This window comes from Rosa chinensis, chromosome 7, assembly GCF_002994745.2.
Source record: "Rosa chinensis cultivar Old Blush chromosome 7, RchiOBHm-V2, whole genome shotgun sequence".
Taxonomy (NCBI): domain Eukaryota; kingdom Viridiplantae; phylum Streptophyta; class Magnoliopsida; order Rosales; family Rosaceae; genus Rosa; species Rosa chinensis.
In genome coordinates this window covers 41769004-41792123 of record NC_037094.1, presented here as the reverse complement: position 1 = coordinate 41792123, position 23120 = coordinate 41769004, and the positions used below count along the sequence as shown (strand labels likewise).

The window sequence follows — 23120 nt, the reverse complement described above, 5'->3', positions numbered from 1 at the left end:
CCTAAATGCCATAGATGGATACCAAGGGTGTCCCCAACATCTAAGGTATGATCCTTATTCGAATACCTATAACCCTGGATGGAGGGACCACCCCAACTTCAAATGGAACAACAATGAAAATGTTCAGAACCCTCTTGGTGGAAACTTCCAACGTCCTCAAGGGCCACCCTTTCAAAGGCCCTATCTCAATCCTCAACAGGCCTCAGGTAATTCGAACTCTAATTATGATAAAATGTTTGAGGAACTAACCAATTCTACACAGGCTTTGGTCCAAGGGCAACATACCCATACAAAAGACATTGCAGATCTTAAGAAGCAAATGGGCTAAGTTGTGGACTTCATGAGCAAGATTCATGAGACTGGAAAGCTCCCTAGTAACACAATACCCAATCCAAAAGGTAATGTGGAGAATGCATATGTTGTGACTATTAGGAGTGGAAGAGTGTTCGTGGATCAACCTAAGAGATCCAACGAAGCCCAAGTAGACATTGAAGCTGAAGAAGAGCAAGAGCCAATCAAGTTGGGACTTGAGAAAGACCTTGCAACGTCCAGGGTAAAGGCAAGGCAATTCCGGAGAATAAAGGTAACAACTCTAACTTGTCAAATTCGGTTATTGCTAATCCTTCTTCCTCTATTCCCACGCAGATTTTCCAAATCAAAGAAGGATGAGAGCGACCAAGCTATCTTGGAAACTTTCAAGAAGGTGCAAGTGAACTTACCCCTCCTTGAGGCCATCAAGCAAGTGCCCAAATATGCTAAGTTCCTTAAAGAGTTGTGCACCACAAGGAGGATTAACCATGAGAATGAGGTGGTAAAGGTAAGTAAGAACGTCTCTGCCCTTATTCAGAGGAAGCTACCTCCCAAATGTAAGGATCCTGGAAACTTCACCATTCCCTGCACTATTGGTAACTCTAGATTTAAGAATGCCATGTTAGACCTAGGAACATCTGTTAATGTTATGCCCTATTCTGTTTATGAAACCCCTAGGTCTAGGAGAGCTTAAATCTGACAATGTTATCATTCAGTTAGCTGACAGGTCCAATGCATACCCTAGAGGTTTGTTGGAAGATGTGCTTGTGCAGGTTAACCATCTCATCTTTCCAGCTAACTTCTACGTGTTGGAAATGGAGGACTCTCCGGTGAGTTCAACGCCATTACTTTTGGGTTGCCCTTTCTTAAGGACAGCTAGGACAAAGATAGACGTGTATGTTGGATCTCTCACCATGGAATTCGATGCTGATATTATTGGCTTCAACATCTTTGAAGCCATGAGGTATCCTCTTGATGTTCATGATTGTTTTTCTATTGATATTCTAGATAATCTTGCGTAGAAAATGTTTGATATCATGAATGAGGATACTTTGATCACAACACTCGAACAAGGAGTGGGCTACACCAAGGATGGCGTCACAATCTAAGAGGACATGCTTAGGGAGACTTGTGAGGACAAAATCATTGCAAATGTGTCCTTCCTTGAGGCATCACCCTTCATAGGTAAGTCTACTCCACCCTTGTCCATTCAATTATCTGCTAATAAGACTTTACTTTCAGTGGTCCAGGCACCAGAACTTGAGCTTAAACCTCTTCCAAACCATTTGAAGTATGTCTACTTAGGGGACAAGGAAACCTTACCAGTGATTGTGTCCTCTGCACTTACGTCTTCACAAGAGGAGAGATTGGTGGAGATGCTTAAGCAACACAAGACCGCCATAGGATGGACATTGGCAAATATCAAGGGAATCAGCCCTACAACCTGCGTCCATAGGATACTTCTTGAGGAGGGTTCCAAACCCACTAGAGAGGCTCAACAACGTCTCAACCTTCCTATGATGGAAGTTGTGAAGAAGGAGGTCGTCAAACTCCTAGATTGTGGCGTAATCTACCCCATTTCAGATTCTAAATGGGTATCCCCAGTTCAAGTCGTACCCAAGAAGTCTGGAGTGACTATTGTGAAGAATGCTGAGAACGAACTAGTACCCCAAAGGACAGTTACAGGCCACAGAGTTTGTATTGACTATAGGAAGCTCAATGCCACCAGAAGGAAAGATCACTTTCCTTTTCCATTCATTGACCAGATGCTTGAGCAACTAGCTGGACATGATCACTACTGCTTCTTGGATGGCTACTCAGGCTACAACCAGATGCTTGATCAAGAGAAGACGACGTTCACTTGCCCCTTTGGGACATTCGCCTATCGTCGCATGCCTTTTGGACTATGAAACGCACCAGGTACCTTTCAGAGGTGTATGGTAAGTATCTTTTCAGATTATATTGAGAAAATGATAGAGGTATTCATGGATGATTTTTCTGTTTTTGGAAAAAGTTTTGATGATTGTCTTGATAATCTGGAAATAATCTTAAAACGTTGCATGGAAACTAACCTTGTATTAAACTGGGAAAAATGTCATTTTATGGTTAGATAAGGGATAGTCCTAGGACAAATTGTCTCTTCTAGGGGTATAGAGGTCGACAAAGCTAAGGTAGACCTTGTGCGTTACTTACCCTCTCCCACTTCTGTGAGAGAGATTCGATCTTTCCTTGGTCATGCAGGGTTCTACAGGAGGTTTATCAAGGACTTTTCCAAGATATCAAGACCTCTATGCCACCTACTCCAGAAGGATGTGACGTTTACCTTTGACAAGGAGTGCCAAGAAGCTTTTGACAAGCTTAAGGAGCTTTTGACGTCTGCCCCCATCATGTTACCTCCAGATTGGTCCTTGCCCTTTGAGTTGATGTGTGATGCCTTTGATTACGCAATTGGAGCTATTTTGGGGCAACGAAAGGACAAAAGACCCTATGCCATCTATTACGCCTCAAGAACTCTTAATGATGCACAAATGAATTATTCTACTACTGAAAAAGAGCTTCTTGCAGTTGTTTTTGCACTTGAAAATTTTCGTTCTTACTTACTTGGTACTAAAGTCGTTATTTATACTGATCATGCAGCTCTCAAGTACTTAATGACCAAGAAGGAGGCGAAACCAAGGCTTATTAGATGGGTCCTACTTCTCCAAGAATTTGATGTGGAGATTAAGGACAAGAAGGGTAGTGAGAACGTGGTAGCTGACCACTTGAGCCGTTTGGTGCACGCAGAAGACCCTCTCCCTCTGGTGGAGACTTTTCCAGATGAGCAACTCTTTGGAATCCAGGTAAGTGAACCATGGTATGCAGATATTGTGAATTACATTGTTGCTAAAAAGATTCTTGATACCATGTCATGTGCTCATAGAGATTGGCTTAAGAAAACTGTTAAACATTATGTTTGGGATGAACTTTATCTTTGGAAATATTGCTCTGATCAATTGATTAGGAGGTGCATACCTGAACATGAACAAAATGCTATACTTTCTTTTTGCCATTCTAAAGCATGTGGTGGTCACTTTAGGTCTAAGAAGACTGCGTTTAAGGTGTTAGAGTCTGGGTTCTATTGGCCAACGTTATTTAGGGATGCATATGCCTATTGTTTAACTTGTGATAGATGCCAAAGAACTGGAAATCTAGGTCCTAGAGATCAAATGTCATTATCTAATATCATAACTGTTGAAATATTTGATGTCTGGGGTATAGATTTCATGGGCCCTTTTCCTTCATCTTTTGGATTTCTTTATATCTTGCTTACTGTGGACTATGTTTCGATATGGGTGGAAGCAAAGGTCACTCAAACTAATGACTCTAAGGTTGTTGCAGATTTTATCAAATCTAACATCTTTAGCAGGTTTGAAATGCCTAGAGTCCTTATTAGTGATGGTGGATCCCACTTCTGCAATCGGACGATTGAGGCTTTGCTAAGGAAATATGATGTGACACATAAGGTTTCTACACCTTATCACCCCCAGCCAAGTGGGCAAGCTGAAGTCTCTAATCGTGAGATCAAGAGGATATTAGGGAAGACTGTTCAACTACCACAAAGTCCAATTTTAACTATAGAAGCCGAAATTTACCTTGAAAGCCAAAGAGGCCAGTTGAAACCCTAGAATTTCATATCAACGATTCGATCTTCACACTTCAAATTGCTTCAAGCCACTTGGAGGGATTGATGTACGACTCATAAGCTTCAAAACCCCCCAAGAATCGCCGCTGGAGGTGGCTGGAAACATATATATAAGTTCCGATGGTGAACTTGAAACACCGCCGTCATGCCTTCTCTGCTTTGTTGCGCCTTCTACAGCTCAAACCGAGCAACCCCACCCCCCACAGACTTGAAGAAAGAGAAGATGCGGTTCGAATGGACCAGTGGCGACCGAATTGGTGGCCGGACGGCGGAGATATAGCCAAAAATACCAAAACTATCAAGTTGGCGGCTGAGAGAGAATCGGTTTTCTATATTTGGAAACCTCCGAAAATGGCAACCCTAATTTTCCATTTTCAGAAATTCTATTTATAGTGATTTCCAAAAATAGCAGAAACTTCCGCTGACCATAAATTTCTCATATGAACTCCGATTTACGATTGCTGCATGTCCACAAACTCGTATCGACGTACTCTACGACTTTCATGAAGGAAGTTTTTGGAGAAACTCAACAAATAAAAAGTTGACTCCTTGACCCCTCGAAGATAAAACATTTCGAGTAATTATTCGTCCAAAACACTTCCACTCCATCCATAAACCACGAAATTGTCCTAACAACCCACTTAATAATCTCAGGAAAATCATCGAAAATTAATAATGAAAATTCAGGGTATTGCATTCTACCCTCTTTAAAGAAATTTCGTCTCGAAATTTAAGCGTACTACACACCAACTCGTGTGGACATCTCGTCACCAAACTCGCTTCTTAATCCCCAACAAGTAATGCTCTCGTCATGAGGCCTCCACAAGATATTGAGTAAGTTAATTTCATTCGATCCAAGTTGCATTGTGGTCCCGTCTGGTACACATGCTAAACATCAACAAGGGTCGCATCAACATCCACTCCAACTGTACCACGACCACCCACACTAGATCCCAACGTAGACTTCTTCTTCAGTTTAGGCACATTTGGAGGTCAGACTAGACTTACTAAATGAATGCTTGAAACGTATATGATGCGGCTGAAATAGCCTCACAATTTAACCCTGCAAAATGTAGTTGTCAGTATAGGATAAGCAGGGATCGTTCAGTCCGGGGATTGTAGGGTACACCTACACAAAAAGGTCAATTAACAAATAAAAGAATAAAATGGGGGGTTTTGAATTTGGTTTCTAATCTACTTAAAATAAAAACAAAACAAATAAAACTATATAAATGATCGACTTCCCTAACCTAGACCAATACCACTCGAAAATTACTAAGTGTAAAAACAGAAAATTCATTTCAACATGCTACAAAAATGTGCCCATCTTTAATGCCTAGATAAGAGCTCAAATGAAAAGCCTCAGCGGATCAATCCACTTATCTGATTCATTCTAATGTAGGCATGAATCGGAAAAGTCCTTACCAAGCCTAATACTACTAATTTTCGAAAACACTCAGCGTAATTCTCTTAACTAGTAGTATTATCTAACCCTCGAATCAACTCACACGTGCAAATTAACCATTAGACATAGAATTTAACACGTAATTTCCAGAATCGTTTAACCATTGAACATAGTTTTTACCACTTTTTAGAACTAATTGCTACTTGTTTAACTCAGCGCCTTAACAAATAACAATTACTCTTGGCAAATTAAGAAAACACACAAGAACTCTCACCATTATTCTAGCATGCAAACTTATTAACCTAACTCTGAAAATTACCTAAACACGTAAAAGGGCACAAGATTGTAACATGCATCATAAAAGAATTCTCGAAATTAACTCAATAATAAACTGAAAATCTCAAAAATATTAATAAAAATATTCTGAAAAATCCTTGTCTCCAATTACACAACTTGCAAATTGAAACACACAAAACCGAAATAAAAATTGTAAGTAGAGTCATAGTTACACTTTGAAGCTTTCCTCAGTGGCTTAGCAACACGATGATAACTTGTCTCTGCTATGGTGGTGGAGCGTCCTTGACTCAGCGCCTTAGAGCTTTGTAGATTGATGGATGGATGGTGGTCACGGTCTTGTAAGATATGGAGGTTTGAGGAGTGAATTGGGTAGTCTTGGAATGATCTTGGCTGGGAAGTGATCTTGGCTGGGAAGTGATGCAAATTCAGTTCTGGACATTGCCTATTTATAGGGGAGCATTGGTTGGCTTTTGATGCGGCTGAAATAGCCTCACAATTTAACCCTGCAAAATGTAGTTGTCAGTATAGGATAAGCAGGGATCGTTCAGTCCGGGGATTGTAGGGTACACCTACACAAAAAGGTCAATTAACAAATAAAAGAATAAAATGGGGGGTTTTGAATTTGGTTTCTAATCTACTTAAAATAAAAACAAAACAAATAAAACTATATACAATGATCGACTTCCCTAACCTAGACCAATACCACTCGGAAATTACTAAGTGTAAAAACAGAAAATTCATTTCAACATGCTACAAAAATGTGCCCACCTTAAATGCCTAGATAAGAGCCAAAATGAAAAGCCTCAGCGGATCAATCCATTTATCTGATTCGTTCTAATGTTGGTTTGGATCGGAAAAGTCCTTACCAAGCCTAATACTACTAAATTTCGAAAACACTCAGCGTAATTCTCTTAACTAGTAGTATTATCTAACCCTCGAATCAACTCACACGTGCAAATTAACCATTACACATAGAATTTAACACGTAATTTCCAGAATCATTTAATCATTAAAGCATGATTTTTACCACTTTTTAGAACTAATTGCTACTTGTTTAACTCAGCGCCTTAACAAATAACAATTACTCTTGGCAAATTAAGAAAACACACAAGAACTCTCACCATTATTCTAGCATGCAAACTTATTAACCTAACTCTGAAAATTACCTAAACACGTAAAAGGGCACAAGATTGTAACATGCATCATAAAAGAATTCTCGAAATTAACTCAATAATAAACTGAAAATCTCAAAAATATTAATAAAACTATTCTGAAAATTTCATGTCTCCAATTACACAACTCGCAAATTGAAACAAACAAAACCGAAACAAAAATTATAAGTAGAGTCATAGTTACACTTTGAAGCTTTCCTCAGCGGCTTAGCAACACGGTGATGAACTCGTCTCTGCGGTAGTGGTGGAGCGTCCTTGACTCAGCGCCTAAGAGCTTTGTAGATTGATGGATGGATGGTGTCACGGTCTTGTAGGTGATGGAAGTTTAAGGAGTGAATTGGGCCGTCTTGGGATGGTTTTTGGCCAGGAAGTGATCTTGGCTGGGAAGTGATGCTAATTCTGTTCTGAACGTTGCCTATTTATAGGGGAGCATTGGTTGGCTTTGGTCGATCGTACCCTTCATCATTGGACGGATGGGATTGCATCGTAATTCCTTTAATTTTCCAACTGAAACATCTCCTTTAAGGCCTTAACTCCTCTCATAATGGGGCAATTCCTTTAATTTCCAAGCTGAAACATCTTTTTCTTATTTATTTTCCAGTTGAAACATCTTTCTCTTTTATTCTTCAACTGAAAACGTCTTTCTCCTTTATTCCCCAACTGAAAACGTCTTTCTCCTTTATTCCCCTTCTTCATTGCTTGGTCAAATATCTTAATGCTTTATTTTATGACTCCATCATTGCTGTTTGCAAGAGTTCAACCAGGCAAGGTTTCCTACAACAAGTAGGAGAATATCAGAATTTTCTACAGAAAATAAAGGGAATTAAAATGTAAAGACCGCAAAAACAGTTGACAATTAGGAATCCTGATCCAGCTAGGATTTTTCATGAATTTTACTTTTTTCGCCTATTTCACTCCAAACACTCAACAAGACTCTCAAAATGACTTACTGACTCAAGACACTAAACTTAAGGGAGAAACAAAGCTAAAATGGGGCACATATTCAATAATATTGTCACACTTTTTGCTCCTATCAGCTTTCCCAACTGAAACGTCTTCTTTATGGCCTTAACTCCTCTCATAATGGGGCAATTCCTTTAATTTCCAAGCTAAAACGTCTTTCTCTTATTTATTTTTCCAGCTGAAACATCTTTTTCTTTTATTCCTCAACTGAAAACGTCTTTCTCCTTTATTCCCCAACTAAAAACGTCTTTCTCCTTTATTCCCCTTCTTCATTGCTTGGTCAAATATCTTAATGCTTTATTTTATGACTCAATCATTGCTGTTTCCAAGAGTTCCACCAGGCAAGGTTTCCTACAACAAGCAGGAGAATATCAGAATTTTCTAGAGAAAATAAAATGTAAAGACCGCAAAAATAGTCGACAGTGAGGAATCCTGATCCAGCTAGGATTTTTCATGAATTTTACTTTTTCCGCTTATTTCACTCCAAATACTCAACAAGACTCTAAAAACGACTCAATGACTCAAAACACTAAACTTAAGGGAGAAACAAGGCTAAAATGGGGCACATATTCAATAATATTGTCACACTTTTTGCTCCTATCAACTACCCCACACTTAGCTTTTGCTAGTCTCTTAGCAAAACAAAAATACAAAACAAAACAGAGACTCAACGAAAAGCAAGTAAATGACTCTATTGCTCCTAACTGTTGTCTCAGAGATTCCAAACTCATGGCTTTCACGTTAAACACTTAATCAAAATCGCATAGATAATTCCATGGTTAATAAACATGTGACATTCATATGACTAAGCAAGATATGGAGAACTTAAGTTATACAGTGAATGATAGCATGTTTCGAACAAGTCCAATCCAAACTCACAAGGCATACTCTCGATTTTTCTCTCAGAAATGGCTATGCTTAAAAGCTTCACACTCAAGTATATGCAAGAGAACAAATTGTAAGGCAACAAACAGCTTGCATATTTCATCAGTAAACGCATTTTGTGAAGAATTTTTAAAGACCTCATGAAATGACTAAGTGCACAAATGGACCTAAACCATAAGCTCGACTGCATACCTGACTCCACTAACCAAAGACTGCCCATCTCAAGGATCAAGTCAGCACTTAAAACAGGTTGTAATGGGGCTAAGCTAGGGTTTTCGAAATGAAGATTAAGGATACAAAAATCCTAAGGACCTAGCAAAGCATATAAGGACCACCTTATGTCATCATTTTTGCAGACCAAATATCATTGTTTTGGGCCCAACCTTCACTCTAACGAGCATGGAAACGGACAAAGGCCTAATTTTCAACTTTGAGCCTTCTACAAATTTGAAAGTCCAAAACCACACTTCAACAATTTCCCAAGAGTTTTCTTTTCAATTTTTCTTCTCTTTTGCCGTTTTTCTTTCTTTCTTTCTTTTTTTTTTTTTTTTTTCATTTTCTTTCATTCATTTTTCACGGCAATCTTCTTTCTTTTTCTTGGTTTTTCCCCACCCCACACTTGTGTTTCATCGTCACCCCTACACACTATGTCATGCTCTACTAAGTCCCTAAGACAACGGTAGAGATATCCTGTACTAAGCTCATGGTAGGGTAGTGAGGGTGATGAAACAAAGGGTTTCAACGTAGGCTCAAAGGGGTTCATTCTAAGGAGTCCCACGACGGGCACAATTGGGGACACATGCTTGTTTGGCTATGGTGGTTACCCTAATGCCTTCTATCCTATCCAGGATCAGGGCATATTATGGCATACAAGTTTTGACAGTCACAACAGTCGAGTTCTAGTACTCTCTAGTCCATTAAAATCTATGGCACATGATCATTGGATTTCAAAGAATGATGAGGTTTTGCAAATACAGCCATGAAATTCTAGAATTATCAATTAAGCACTCAAAAAGAAAGTATTTTAGCTCAACAGCTCACTTAGGGTCAAATGAATCAGACTTAATCCTAGCATGCTTAATGAACCAAGTTACAATCCTATCTCAAATCTTCATACAAGGATCACAACGCGATTAACCACAGAATTCAATTAAGTCCTATTTTGATTGTGAAAACCTTCAGCCATGAATTCAGAGACATGTTCATCCTAGATGTTAGAGGCATCCTACGACTCAAACACACAAAAAGACTCTATAAAACCAACTTCTTCTTCTTCTTCTTTTTTAACTGAAATAAAGGTGTAAACCCACCCCACACTTAGAATCTACATTGTCTTAATGTAGGAAAAAAATATGGTATATAGACCCTAAATATGGGGGGCTACGAAAATAAGGGAAGGGTAAAATAAACAAACAAACAAACAAAGACCCAAGTACAATTCAACCTAAGCAAGTGAAGGGATAGAAATGTCAAACTCCCGTTGATGGCTCCTTCACAGCTTCGTTTGAAATGGGTTGCCTCCCATGCAGCGCTTAATATTTATAGTCCTTCAGCCTGGACTTTTCTCCTTGTTCACACGTGCTCATTCCTTGGGTGCCTCCTGGAGGGGTATCTCTTCCAATGTGTGCTCCACAAAGGACTCACCAGATTAAGTGTTAGTAACATATACAAGGTTAGGAATACAAACATTATGTCTTTCCTACTTTCTAAGTTACTTTACATACTTACGTACTGGAACAGAGGACCTCGTTTGTGCAATGGGACTATAGAACAGCTACCCTCGACAAAGTCATGTTTAATCCAATATACCTTAAGCAGGTCACACATCAAATTTTTTTTTTTTTTATAAACATAGTTAATATCTCAATTGATTCCAAGTTGTAAGTCGAGCCCAATAGAAACCACTACTATTGGTGAGATACGATATAGGGATAGTCGCCCAGACATAAGTCTCTTTCCTTTGTTTCAGAAGGCAGAATGGCCAGATTAAGAGGTAAGTGAGAGGGAGGACTCATTTTAGTGATACTACGGAGGCTACTCCCTCATTGAGGTTTAGGCCCCTATCGGCTACTCCCACATAGTGGTTTAGGCTCATTCTATAGTATCTCTGAGATCCAATTGAACCCATCACCCAGGGTCTCAACCTAAGACACCATCCGTATGTGCCCCTTACTCAGCTGGGAAATTAACTTATGTGTTAGACCGTTCTCCAAGTGCTAATAAAGGCCGCCCTAAACCTCAAGAGACCTGAGCAAGGTACTAATGAAGGATTTAGGCCAATATTAACAAAAGGGCCCTTGTCTACTCATACGATTTTACACACTTACAACAATTAAGTATTTAGCTAAATTCATAACCTAGGTATATTAATCTAAGTGACACACATACAATTTACAACATGCTAAAAAAAAAAAAAAAAAAACTCATTCTACAATTTACAACAATTATAAACACATGCTTAATTTCGTAACACTCAAAAAACTTAAACTACATCACAATTATAGTTTCGCCGAACATAAATCGCAATTTGTCACCATTCCACAAGTGTAGTACAAAAAAATTAGCATGCATTCTATATACAACAAAATCAATGACACTTTAAGTGCAGGGGATTTTAACAATCCCCGGCAACGGCGCCAAAAATTGATGCGGCTGAAATAGCCTCATAATTTAACCCTGCAAAATGTAGTTGTCAGTATAGGATAAGCAGGGATCGTTCAGTCCGGGGATTGTAGGGTACACCTACACAAAAAGGTCAATTAACAAATAAAAGAATAAAATGGGGGGTTTTGAATTTGGTTTCTAATCTACTTAAAATAAAAACAAAACAAATAAAACTATATACAATGATCGACTTCCCTAACCTAGACCAATACCACTCGAAAATTACTAAGTGTAAAAACAGAAAATTCATTTCAACATGCTACAAAAATGTGCCCATCTTTAATGCCTAGATAAGAGCTCAAATGAAAAGCCTCAGCGGATCAATCCACTTATCTGATTCATTCTAATGTAGGCATGAATCGGAAAAGTCCTTACCAAGCCTAATACTACTAATTTTCGAAAACACTCAGCGTAATTCTCTTAACTAGTAGTATTATCTAACCCTCGAATCAACTCACACGTGCAAATTAACCATTAGACATAGAATTTAACACGTAATTTCCAGAATCGTTTAACCATTGAACATAGTTTTTACCACTTTTTAGAACTAATTGCTACTTGTTTAACTCAGCGCCTTAACAAATAACAATTACTCTTGGCAAATTAAGAAAACACACAAGAACTCTCACCATTATTCTAGCATGCAAACTTATTAACCTAACTCTGAAAATTACCTAAACACGTAAAAGGGCACAAGATTGTAACATGCATCATAAAAGAATTCTCGAAATTAACTCAATAATAAACTGAAAATCTCAAAAATATTAATAAAAATATTCTGAAAAATCCTTGTCTCCAATTACACAACTTGCAAATTGAAACACACAAAACCGAAATAAAAATTGTAAGTAGAGTCATAGTTACACTTTGAAGCTTTCCTCAGCGGCTTAGCAACACGATGATAACTTGTCTCTGCTATGGTGGTGGAGCGTCCTTGACTCAGCGCCTTAGAGCTTTGTAGATTGATGGATGGATGGTGGTCACGGTCTTGTAAGATATGGAGGTTTGAGGAGTGAATTGGGTAGTCTTGGAATGATCTTGGCTGGGAAGTGATCTTGGCTGGGAAGTGATCTTGGCTGGGAAGTGATGCAAATTCAGTTCTGGACATTGCCTATTTATAGGGGAGCATTGGTTGGCTTTCCCAACTGAAACGTCTTCTTTATGGCCTTAACTCCTCTCATAATGGGGCAATTCCTTTAATTTCCAAGCTGAAACGTCTTTCTCTTATTTATTTTTCCAGCTGAAACATCTTTTTCTTTTATTCCTCAACTGAAAACGTCTTTCTCCTTTATTCCCCAACTAAAAACGTCTTTCTCCTTTATTCCCCTTCTTCATTGCTTGGTCAAATATCTTAATGCTTTATTTTATGACTCAATCATTGCTGTTTCCAAGAGTTCCACCAGGCAAGGTTTCCTACAACAAGCAGGAGAATATCAGAATTTTCTAGAGAAAATAAAATGTAAAGACCGCAAAAATAGTCGACAGTGAGGAATCCTGATCCAGCTAGGATTTTTCATGAATTTTACTTTTTCCGCTTATTTCACTCCAAATACTCAACAAGACTCTAAAAACGACTCAATGACTCAAAACACTAAACTTAAGGGAGAAACAAGGCTAAAATGGGGCACATATTCAATAATATTGTCACACTTTTTGCTCCTATCAGTATACTGGGCTAAGCTAAACTAGATGTGATGAAACAGATGGAAGTTAGAGCTTAAACTGTCTATCATTAGCCTCCCTTGTACAAATTGATGATCAAACAACAAATGATGCTAATCTAATGTCAAATTACCCGATGAATTTGAAGATGAACCCACTTGAAATCCACCTCTACAATGGAAGAAAGATGAAGAGAATGGAGAAGGAGGGTTGGAGAGCGTGCAACGGTGTGTTCGTGAGGAAGAGAAATATAAAGGATTGGATGACGAGGCGAGGTGTGGCTGTTGATGTCAATGACATAGCAAGAGATGTATGTCTAAGAATTGGTCGTGTAAAGTTCATGGGACTAATTTTTTGTTGACGTGGCAATTTACGTGTCACACCTAGTCAGATTAGGTGTTGACATGGAATTGGTGTGCTCTCTTCTTTTCTTTTTCTTCTTCTAGTGTGGCAATCTCTAATGCTCACGTAAGGAGGAAAAAAAAAAAAAAGGTCCATGAAGTTCATGGTTAATACCTAATATGACTCGGTGTGACACGTCATCAAATGGGTTCCATGGCATCAAATTAACGATTTTTTTAGAACAATACAAGTAAGAGTGGTTCTAATTGAACCTCAAAATTTGATATTTAGACATTCCTACTTATTAAACTTTTAATTCACTTTTTTAAATATTTAAAAAGCTAAGTACATCTCTTTAATTTTGTCAAAACACTCTTCAACAATTAAATTTGTATTTTCGACAATTTGTATTTTTTAGAACCATTTAACTACCAAAAATTCTTTCAGACCCAAAAAAAAACCACCAAAAATTCTTATCAGAGCACTAACTTATCAATTATCATCTTCTTCGTCAATTGCAATTGCAAAGGACGTATCATATTTGGACCAATTAGATAAAAAAAGAAAAAGAAAAAGAAAAAGAAAAAAGAGCGGAGACGGAGCCGGAGAGAGCTTTCCATGAAGAGAATTAAAAGCCGCGGCGCAGGGGGATTTTAAGAAACGAAAAAGAGATAGCTCAATCCATCCGGTTGTAAACTCGACCCGCCAAGGGAAGACGAACGGCTGAAGCTGAGCTTAAAAGTGTGAAAACAGAAGAAAGAAGATATGGATACCCAATTCCATCACAATTATTTCGAGAGGCGCACCATCTTCAGATCCAAAGCTCCCGCTGTTAGATGGGTTAAACAATGGTAAGTTGTCTAGGGCACAGTTTTCGATTTGCAATTGTTCTTCTTCTTCTTCTTCTTCTTGTTTTCAAGCCCAAGTAAAACAAGGTGCAATTATATGATCCTAGAGACAAGATTGCATTGGATTCTATTGAAAGGCAATTCTATCTGAGGTTGAAGATTTTGGTTTAGACTTTAACTGCCTCATTGGGGCTTTAGGAAGGAAATCAGGTTTATTCAATCCTGTTGAGTTGAAGATGAATTTCAAACGAAAACTAGGGTGCAGTCTAATCTTTTCTTTTGATGAAACGTTTTTTGTAGGGTTCCGCAGGATGTCGTAGCAACAGGTGGAAAGTGCTCTCTCTTGAAATGGGTCACAGGTACCCTTTTACATCTTCTCCCCTACCTGCATACTCTACTGTGCTTGAAACAACTCATTACCCAGGTTTACTTTGTACGCTATGAATTTTCCATGAGTGAGAATTAGTATGTTGATTGATATTGACCCAATTCGTGAAGAAATCACACTACTTATTGGCTTACATTCAGTTTACCACCCTATGGGTATGGGTTAATAAACTGAACTTAACCCTCTCTCTCTTGTTTACTCGACTTTCGTTCTTTTTCTAGTGATATATTTACCTAACAAAATGGGCTGCTAAGATCTAAAATGTTGTCTCATGTTCATATATTTTTTTGTTGCATTGCATCAAGCAGCTCAGGCACTGTATTTGTAGGGCTTGGTTTATCTATCCTTTCTGCGTCTGTCTATTTCTAGTTTGACATCTCTAAAGTTTTGTAGGTTGTAATTTCATTAAGTTTATCAGTCATTTTCCTAACTACATCTAAAACATTCAGCTAATAGTTGTCCTTTTATTTTATTTTCTTTGAAGAGAAACAAAATTTTAATGACAATGTACAACAGTGATAAACCAGTTGAACATCAGCAAAAACAAAAACAAGATAGGAAACTAGCTTTTATTCCCCATTCTTACAAATCCTTCCAAATCTGATTATAGGATTGAAAATATGAGATATCATGCTACAAAGCAAGTTTCTCTAAGACTTGCTTGAAAATGTCCCATAACTTTCCAACATTCAGCCCCTTAAATCTCCCCTTGAAGCAAATGCTCACTTTTTACCATAGTGACATCAAAGCAAACTCTTTCAGTTCTAAATTATTAGGTAATCTTTTGAAGGTAATCCAATTATGGGGAAACATAGTACCATCTGCAAAGCTTGCACTGTTCTCATTACTGATTCAGCTAAGTGTCTTGAAATGTTATTTTAGTTTCTTAGTTTTACATGGGTCAAGTTTACTTTAAGCTCGTGACTTAGAGGATTAAAGATGAGTTGTGGTAGCCCTCTTGAATTGACTTGTTCGGAAAAGCGTGTCCTGCTTGTTTTTTGTTCTTATGATGGTAATGGGTTCTCCCGATTTTTCTCATTTTTTCCTGTTTTTCTTAGATGGCACGGTAAAGGCTTTGAATGAGAAATCAAAAGAGCTAGTGGCACCAGAGCCAGAACCAGAACCTACAACTGAAGTCCTTTTTCTTTGCAGCTATGAAGGCTGTGGGAAGACCTTTATTGATGCTGGTGCTTTGAGGAAGCATTCTCACATACATGGGGAGAGACAGTATGTTTGTCACTATGAGGGTTGTGGGAAGGTATTGTTTAGAATGTGTATGTTGTTTTCCCCAACTTTTGGTTTACTATTTTGACTGATGGTTTTGAGATAGCAAGTTACTAGCTTGTCAAAACAATGTAAAACAAGTTGTCAGGTTACAATTTTGAGAAAAGTATAATAAGGGAAATGTTGAAAGTCAAATCCCATCTTCTACCGTTAGTAACATACTACTTGCTGGAAAGAAAGTATTTGTTAAGTAGGCTAAAAAGTTTTGTATGTTTTTTTAAAGGTTTTTATTTTTTTTTATTTCATTAAAAGTGGTCTTTATTTTATTTCTGGAACTTGCTGTGCAACTCTCAATAGTGATACTCCTATGTATATTATTTAATTGTGTGAACCAATGGAACTTGGGGGGGGGGGGGGGGGGGGGGAGACTAGTTAATGTATAAATATTGATTTTCCATCGAAGTTTCTTGTCTCTTAGTAAATTGAGAAGAATAATGTTAATGTTGCAGAAATTTTTGGATAGTTCAAAGTTGAAACGACACTTTCTCATTCATACCGGCGAAAGAGATTTTGTATGCCCTCATGAAGGCTGTGGTAAGGTGATCATTTTATCCCCTATTAAAAAGTGCTTACTTTTTCCTTTGCTGAATTCCTTGATCTCTCGGACTCTAATGTTGAATTTGTGCTGTTTTGTTGTATTTTCTCAGACAAAATATGACCATAATGTTTTCTTCTGAAAGATGTAATATATTTGATCCATTTCTATGTTATGTTTAGTTTATTTCCAGTTGCCATTTGGCATTTTTGTTTACTTTGAAGAGGAACACTTTCAATGAAGAAAAACAATTAAATATAGGGGACTGCATTGTCTCCCCAGGAAAACTCTACAGTTGCAAGTTACTTAAAACAAAGATAACTAGAAAGAAACAAATTAAACTGCAGTCCAAACATAAAAGATTGCTTGGGAAGAATATTCCCTAAACTCAGGAAGATACAAGTGCTCTGAGGGATGCCCAAAAAGTGAACATTTTCCCACACAGGTGCCATCCTTTCCTCACATAGCACTATGCCTCTTTTTTCCACGAAAGAACTTATTCTTCACTCAGTAAGGAACATATGAAGCTGGATTGTCCCAGCTCACTCTAAAAAATCTTTGACTGGGTGATCTGAACTTCAGCATTGCTTATAAACTTCAGCTGAACATGTATGGTTGTCTCCTCTGAACCATGTCTCAAGTATTCATCCTTTCATGAGCTATAATCCAACCTCGTACATAGGAGGGTACTTCGGCGTTCTAATTTGGACGAGATGGACCCAGAGAAAGTCCATTAATTATTTTCAATAAGATTGGCACCAAAACGCTCCAACTCCCATAATCATTTGTGGGTGTGCATGGGATGCATAAAATATCTGTATTGTTGTAATGAAGTTTTATTTTTGTTCTGTTTTCTTTTGGTCTTACTGTTGTAGTGAAGTCTTCAAATCTTACATCTGCAGGCATTCTCCCTGGATTTCAACCTACGGTCCCACATGAAAACACATTCACAAGAGAACTATCATATATGCCCATACCCAGAATGTGGAAAGAGATATGCACATGAGTACAAGCTTAAAAACCACATTTCATCTCACCATGAAAAGGTTGCTAATTCCTCTGCTCTTTGCATTTATATTTTATTTTTTATGTATATTGTATTCTATAATTCTGCCTGTAAATGTCCCTTGTTTCTATAATTCATTATCTGCTGATCCAGGAAGAACACAGTAAATCTTTTTATTGCATATGAATGTGAGGTTTGTGTTATTAGAATATTCAGAAATTAGGCCCAATAATATGTCGTGGACAATGCCAACTTATAACTGATATTGACGTTATGTAACTATTTTTGTTAACTTTCTTACCAATAGAAAGTTTGATTTGGGTTCCAATATTAACATTAATTTCAGTTGCAGAGTGTGCCTGTGGATGTGCCTAAGTATACTGTTCCACCTTCAGAGAAGCAAACAAAAACTCCCAAGCCTTCTGCAGGGGTTTATGGTTCTGCATCATCTGATCGACCTTATGCCTGCCCTTATGAAGGGTGTGAAAAAGCCTACATCCATGAATACAAGCTTAAACTACATCTGAGGAGAGAGCATCCTGGTCATATGTCTGATGAAAATGCTGAGCATGCCCTTAATACTGCTGACAATGAGATGGACGAAGCCAGTGATCAAGATGTCTATGCAGGAAAACGTGTGAATGGCAAAAGCCAGAAAACAAATAGGGCCAAGCCGAATTTGAAGTTCCCGCCTGCCAAAGTGCGCAAAGGCTCAACTCCATCTCAGGCCACTACGAACCCAATGAAAAAGCCATGGCCAGTCAAAGAAGTAGTTTATGAAGAAGATAGTGAAGAAACGGAAGAGGACCGTGACAATGTAGAGGATGGTTGGAGGTATGCCGGAAACAACGACGATGATGATGAAGAAACAGAAGATGAAGACTAGATCTTTGAGGGAGTTTTTATTTGTCCTTGATGGATGGATAATAGAGGCACTTAGTCTGTAACCATACCTCTAATTTTATTTTATTCTATTCCGTTCTTTATATTTTTTCTTTACCTTTGGAGGTGGCAATGTGAATTAGGCAGTCCTATAATGTACAATATATATTGAGAGAGAAGGAGAGACTTAGAGAGGACCTCGTTAAATTTGACATGTGAGGTTGTTTTTATTTTTAGTACAGAGTTTAATAGTCTAAATCATTCATTCTCTAGTTACATACTCACATATAAATCCTACATAAAATAACCAAATTGGAAAACATTTATCCATTTAATTAGTACAATGTTTGTTTTAATTTTATCTAAGGAGCTACATTTGTTGACACGATGGATTTAGTTGATTTTTTATAAACACAATTTTTGCATAGGAATCTAAAGAAACAACGATTAAAATCATTGAATTAGGTCAACTTATTAATTTTTTCTTTTAGGAAGGGGGGCTGATGCGGTTGCTTCAAGCTGTAGAATACAATGGGGGACATAGACCTTAAATTACAATAAGCATCAAGAGAACATCCTAAAATAATACCAGGAGTCTTCACAAAATCTGTATATTCTAACATGCACCAATTAGCAAAGAGTGTAGTACTAACTACTCTATTTGCTTTAACAAACCGATAACATAACAGAAAGATAACTCTATTACGAAGAAACATCATTACAAATAGCATAAATTTCCTAGTTTGTTGCTGCATGAAAAGACTTTGACGACACTCTGTTTCATCCTGCAACTAGGACATTACGTCAATTTGATCAAGTAAATGGCTCGCCACCTCGTTAGACCAAACAAATGTGGATAGAGCTCACGCCGCCCTACCGAAAAATGGTAGGGACTTATTGCTGGCGTAATGTCACGTCTTACTAAAAGTGCAAACAATAAATCAAAAAAGAAAAAGAACATGGGCCCAGTTGAAGCCTAGGCACAAATACCACCACGACTAAGCCAAAGTTGAAATCTGCAGGAGGCTCGACGCCATCATCTCTCCTACACCACCCCTGCCTTCCGACCATCGGCAACATAGCCACTGCCACCAACTTGATGTTGTGCGATCACGATCTGTCCATCATCCCCATTACGTCGGCTAGAGGCGCTGCTCCTCTCTAGATAAAATACAAACCTCCTAAACCAAATGGGACCCAATTGATCTGATCTGGAGCATTGTCTATCCTAGTGCTATCACCACATAACCATCACTACTAGGCGACGTCTGATCTCGCGACACCAAGTCGAATCAGCCCTCATGCCGTTCATGCTCTGCACTCTGGTAAGACAACACTGGCCCCACCTCTAACCACCGCTATCCTTCCCTATTAGAACCTTCAATCGATCTGAATAGCACCGCCATTCCCTTATAGCGTTTACTCTGACCAGATACTCGGTCCCCTCAGGCCCGTCAGACGATGACGTCACGAGGGTGTGTCGTTGGACAGGGCATAACCCTCTCAACGCATTCTAGGTTTTCTTCTCTCTTTTTTTCATCACCAGTTTTCTTCTATTTTAGGTGTGTTTTGAGTTGATTTGTAATTCTTTTATCAAATTAATGTTTAGGTCAACTTATTATTATTACAACATAAGGTACGCAATCAAAGCAATCTGTACAATTAACCAAAATAATAAACAAGTAGGTTAACCAAGTAACCTACAAATCATAAGTGGTGCACACTATGCCTCAAACTCCTATGCACACCTAACCTCAATTAATCTGTAGACTAGGCATGAAAAAACAAAAGGCCCCGAGAAAAGCATTTAGAAAACCGTTAGTGTGTTGAAACAAATATAATAAAACTTAATGCTTTCCCAAAATTTTATTTCATTTAAAACCAAGAATGCAATATGATTTCAAGAAATTACTTTCAAATTGTGATTACTGAATCTAAACTCAACCGTCTATTTACATGCGTAATACCTAGTGCTCCACTATTAGCTCTTGTAAGGCGGCCACTAGAATAATCTCACTAGTAGCACTCACCAAGTTGAAATATATACTGGAATTGAAAGGTTATACTACACAACTTCTAACTCTGGTTGGAGTATCTAAAGACTGCTACTAACTAACACGTAGGAAATGGATGATGACTAGAGGGTTTTGCCGACTAGTCATCTCATGCAATATAGGGTACTGCCGACCAAATGATACACCAAACTGTATTGCCGACCAAAATACTAGGAGGCGATGACGCATCGGAATGTCATTTAGAGGGTAATGTCGACCAGATGACACATTAGAGAGTACTACCAACAGGAATGCTACTTGAAGGGTATAGTGAATCAGAAAATGCATGCATGCATTGATAAAATAATTAACCTCCTTCGAATAACCACTCATATACCTAAACTCATCAACTTCCCTAAATAATCTCCAAATCTCAAAAGGGAAAAATGGTCATAATCCTCAAAGGCAACTGAATCAATTCAGACTTAAGCAAAATGTCAGAAATTATCATATATCATGCTATCAAAAACATAATTTATGAAAATATGATAAATCAACATTAAATCATATATTCAAAAATCATACTTCAATTATTGTCAATTTTAATTGATACAATAAATTCATATATATATATATATATATATATATATATATATATATATATATATATAGCATCGCATGCGTAAATGATTTAAAAGTAAAAGTCCGGCCATTCACATAAATACGGCTATGCCCATTACCAACCATCGAACTCCTCCTTGAGCGAGGGCTCTACACCTCATCCTTGAATGTTTTGGATTCCCGATACTGTAATTCTTCGATTCTCCTTCCTTCAATCGAATCAAGCTATGCAATTGGTACCATTGGAATCACCGAAAAATTACGATCGGCTCTGGTCAACCTGTTCGGTGCCGTGGAGGAGAGAAATGTTCACTCCTTTGTCTGTGATGGTTATCAGAGGAAACCAAAGCTAAGGGTTTCAAGAGTGTGAAGAGGCAGTCCTTCTAGGACCAGTGTGGCGGTTTGGGGTGGTCGGAGGGCAGAGATCATCTCGAGTTGGAGTTTAGGTCTCGATGGCTGATTTGGGTCAAGAGGAATGACTGAATGAGGGAATAAAAATAACAACAACAAAAATTGTGTAAAAACGTAATAAGGGGGTGCATAATGTTAAAATGAGAATCTACACCCTAATAGAATTTGTATGTACCAAGAATTACCTTTAGCATTTTAGCAATACTTCAGGTACTATTTGAGGTTTTTATCTTAATGTAAAATGTGCTTATCATAATGACTGGAAAAGGACAGCTAGTATTCCTCGCGTGGCTTTGCGTCACATCATATGTTGTATACTTGTATTGATCCAAGTCGTAAGTGTATTTTGACTTTTTATGGTGGTTAACTAGAGAAATAAAATATCAAACATGTTTCTGATTGAAGCCCTGATAGGAGCATTTTAATGCAACTTTTTAATTGTTATTTCCTCATATTTACTTAGTTATTTCCTTAAATGAATCCTTCTTGTTTAGGAAAGTTACTATTTTTAGAAAGTTTCTATTTTTAGTAATACTTTCTATTTTCAGTTCCTATGGAGCAAACAAGCTGAAATGAGCTCAAAAAGAGAAAGAAAAGCTAGGGAACACGTTGGAGAGAGCTAAGACAAGGCACAAGGACTGCATAAATGAGCTGAAACGAAGAAATAAAGTTTTCCTGGTCCAGCCAGGAAATCCTGTGACAAGACCCATCTCGGATTTCACCTTGAAAATCCAAAGTGGCCCTGCGGGGCCCACCTCAGAAGAAATTCTACCAAAAATTTGGCTGCTTTTCGGCCATGTAAGGGACTATTTCTGGTATTATATAAATATATCTTCTACTCGTCGATACGAGCGTTTCGATATATAATACGCAGATTTTGGAGTTCGTATGAAATTGTTATGATTTTTACGGTTTCATACTGGTTGATTTATTCGATCCGTGAGGATCCGAGCGTCCGATCGACTTGTGGTTTGGACATATCGATCGTGGAAGTATTCCGGAGACTTTGGGAGGTCTCGAATGTGGTTTTGCCTCTATTGGCGCGACTTTGGGGATTTTAGTTCAAAACAGGGGGTTCGGACTTGAATCGTTTGTGAATTGTTACTAAGTTGAAACCGTATGTGATTAGGTACTTGACAAAGTATTTTTGGATGGTTACTTTGTGGATTGACTGCTTTGTTCTATATTGAAGACGCAGCGGGAGTTTCGAGGTGAGTAATCTCACAATGTTCATTTACGAACGAAGTACCTTTATTGTTTTGAGAGTTATTTAGTTAACTGCAAACTATAGTTGGTATTAGTAGGCATTCCTGAGCGAATGACTACGTCTATATATATATTTACGTGAAATATATATATTCTTGTTAGTGATGTACGATGGAATAATATGCATGATGTGTTCATATTATTGTTAAACGTGACTTTTCAGGAAACAATATTGTGGAAAAAGATGTTTTCTATTGTGAGTTTGATGTTGCATTTTTTAGTCAAGTGTGACTCATTTTAAATTTATTGGTCATTGTACCAAGAGCCACAGATGGTGAGTGATAGGAGCATTTTAATGCGATGTTTTAATAGTTATTTCCTCATATTTTACTTAGTTATTTCCTTAAATAAATGAATTTTAATTTAGTTTTTATTTTTTAGGTACATCGGAGAGATGAGGTAAAAAGAAGAAAAATGACAAAAAATGAGGAGTCGTGATGACAATAGGATACCTGGGTGGACTAGGAGAGCCCAAGAACATGCTCAAAACGTCCTCTACAAAGG

The 23120-nt window shown here is 37.9% G+C and overlaps 1 protein-coding gene across 2 annotated transcripts; it reads left to right on the top strand.

Annotated features, from left to right (window-relative positions):
• Nucleotides 1-13954: 13954 nt before the first annotated feature.
• LOC112179944 (zinc finger transcription factor YY1) lies at nucleotides 13955-18589 on the top strand. 2 transcript variants are annotated; one of them, XM_024318434.2, is made up of 6 exons: nucleotides 13955-14232; nucleotides 14530-14588; nucleotides 15676-15875; nucleotides 16351-16440; nucleotides 17339-17482; nucleotides 17795-18589. In XM_024318434.2, exons 1-6 carry the CDS (start codon nucleotides 14147-14149, stop codon nucleotides 18326-18328), a joined length of 1113 nt encoding a protein of 370 aa, XP_024174202.1. In that variant the 5' UTR covers nucleotides 13955-14146; the 3' UTR covers nucleotides 18329-18589. The 2 variants fall into 2 exon arrangements, with proteins under 2 accessions (XP_024174202.1, XP_024174201.1); XM_024318433.2 differs by having other exon boundaries at nucleotides 17789-18589.
• The last annotated feature ends 4531 nt before the right edge of the window (nucleotides 18590-23120 follow it).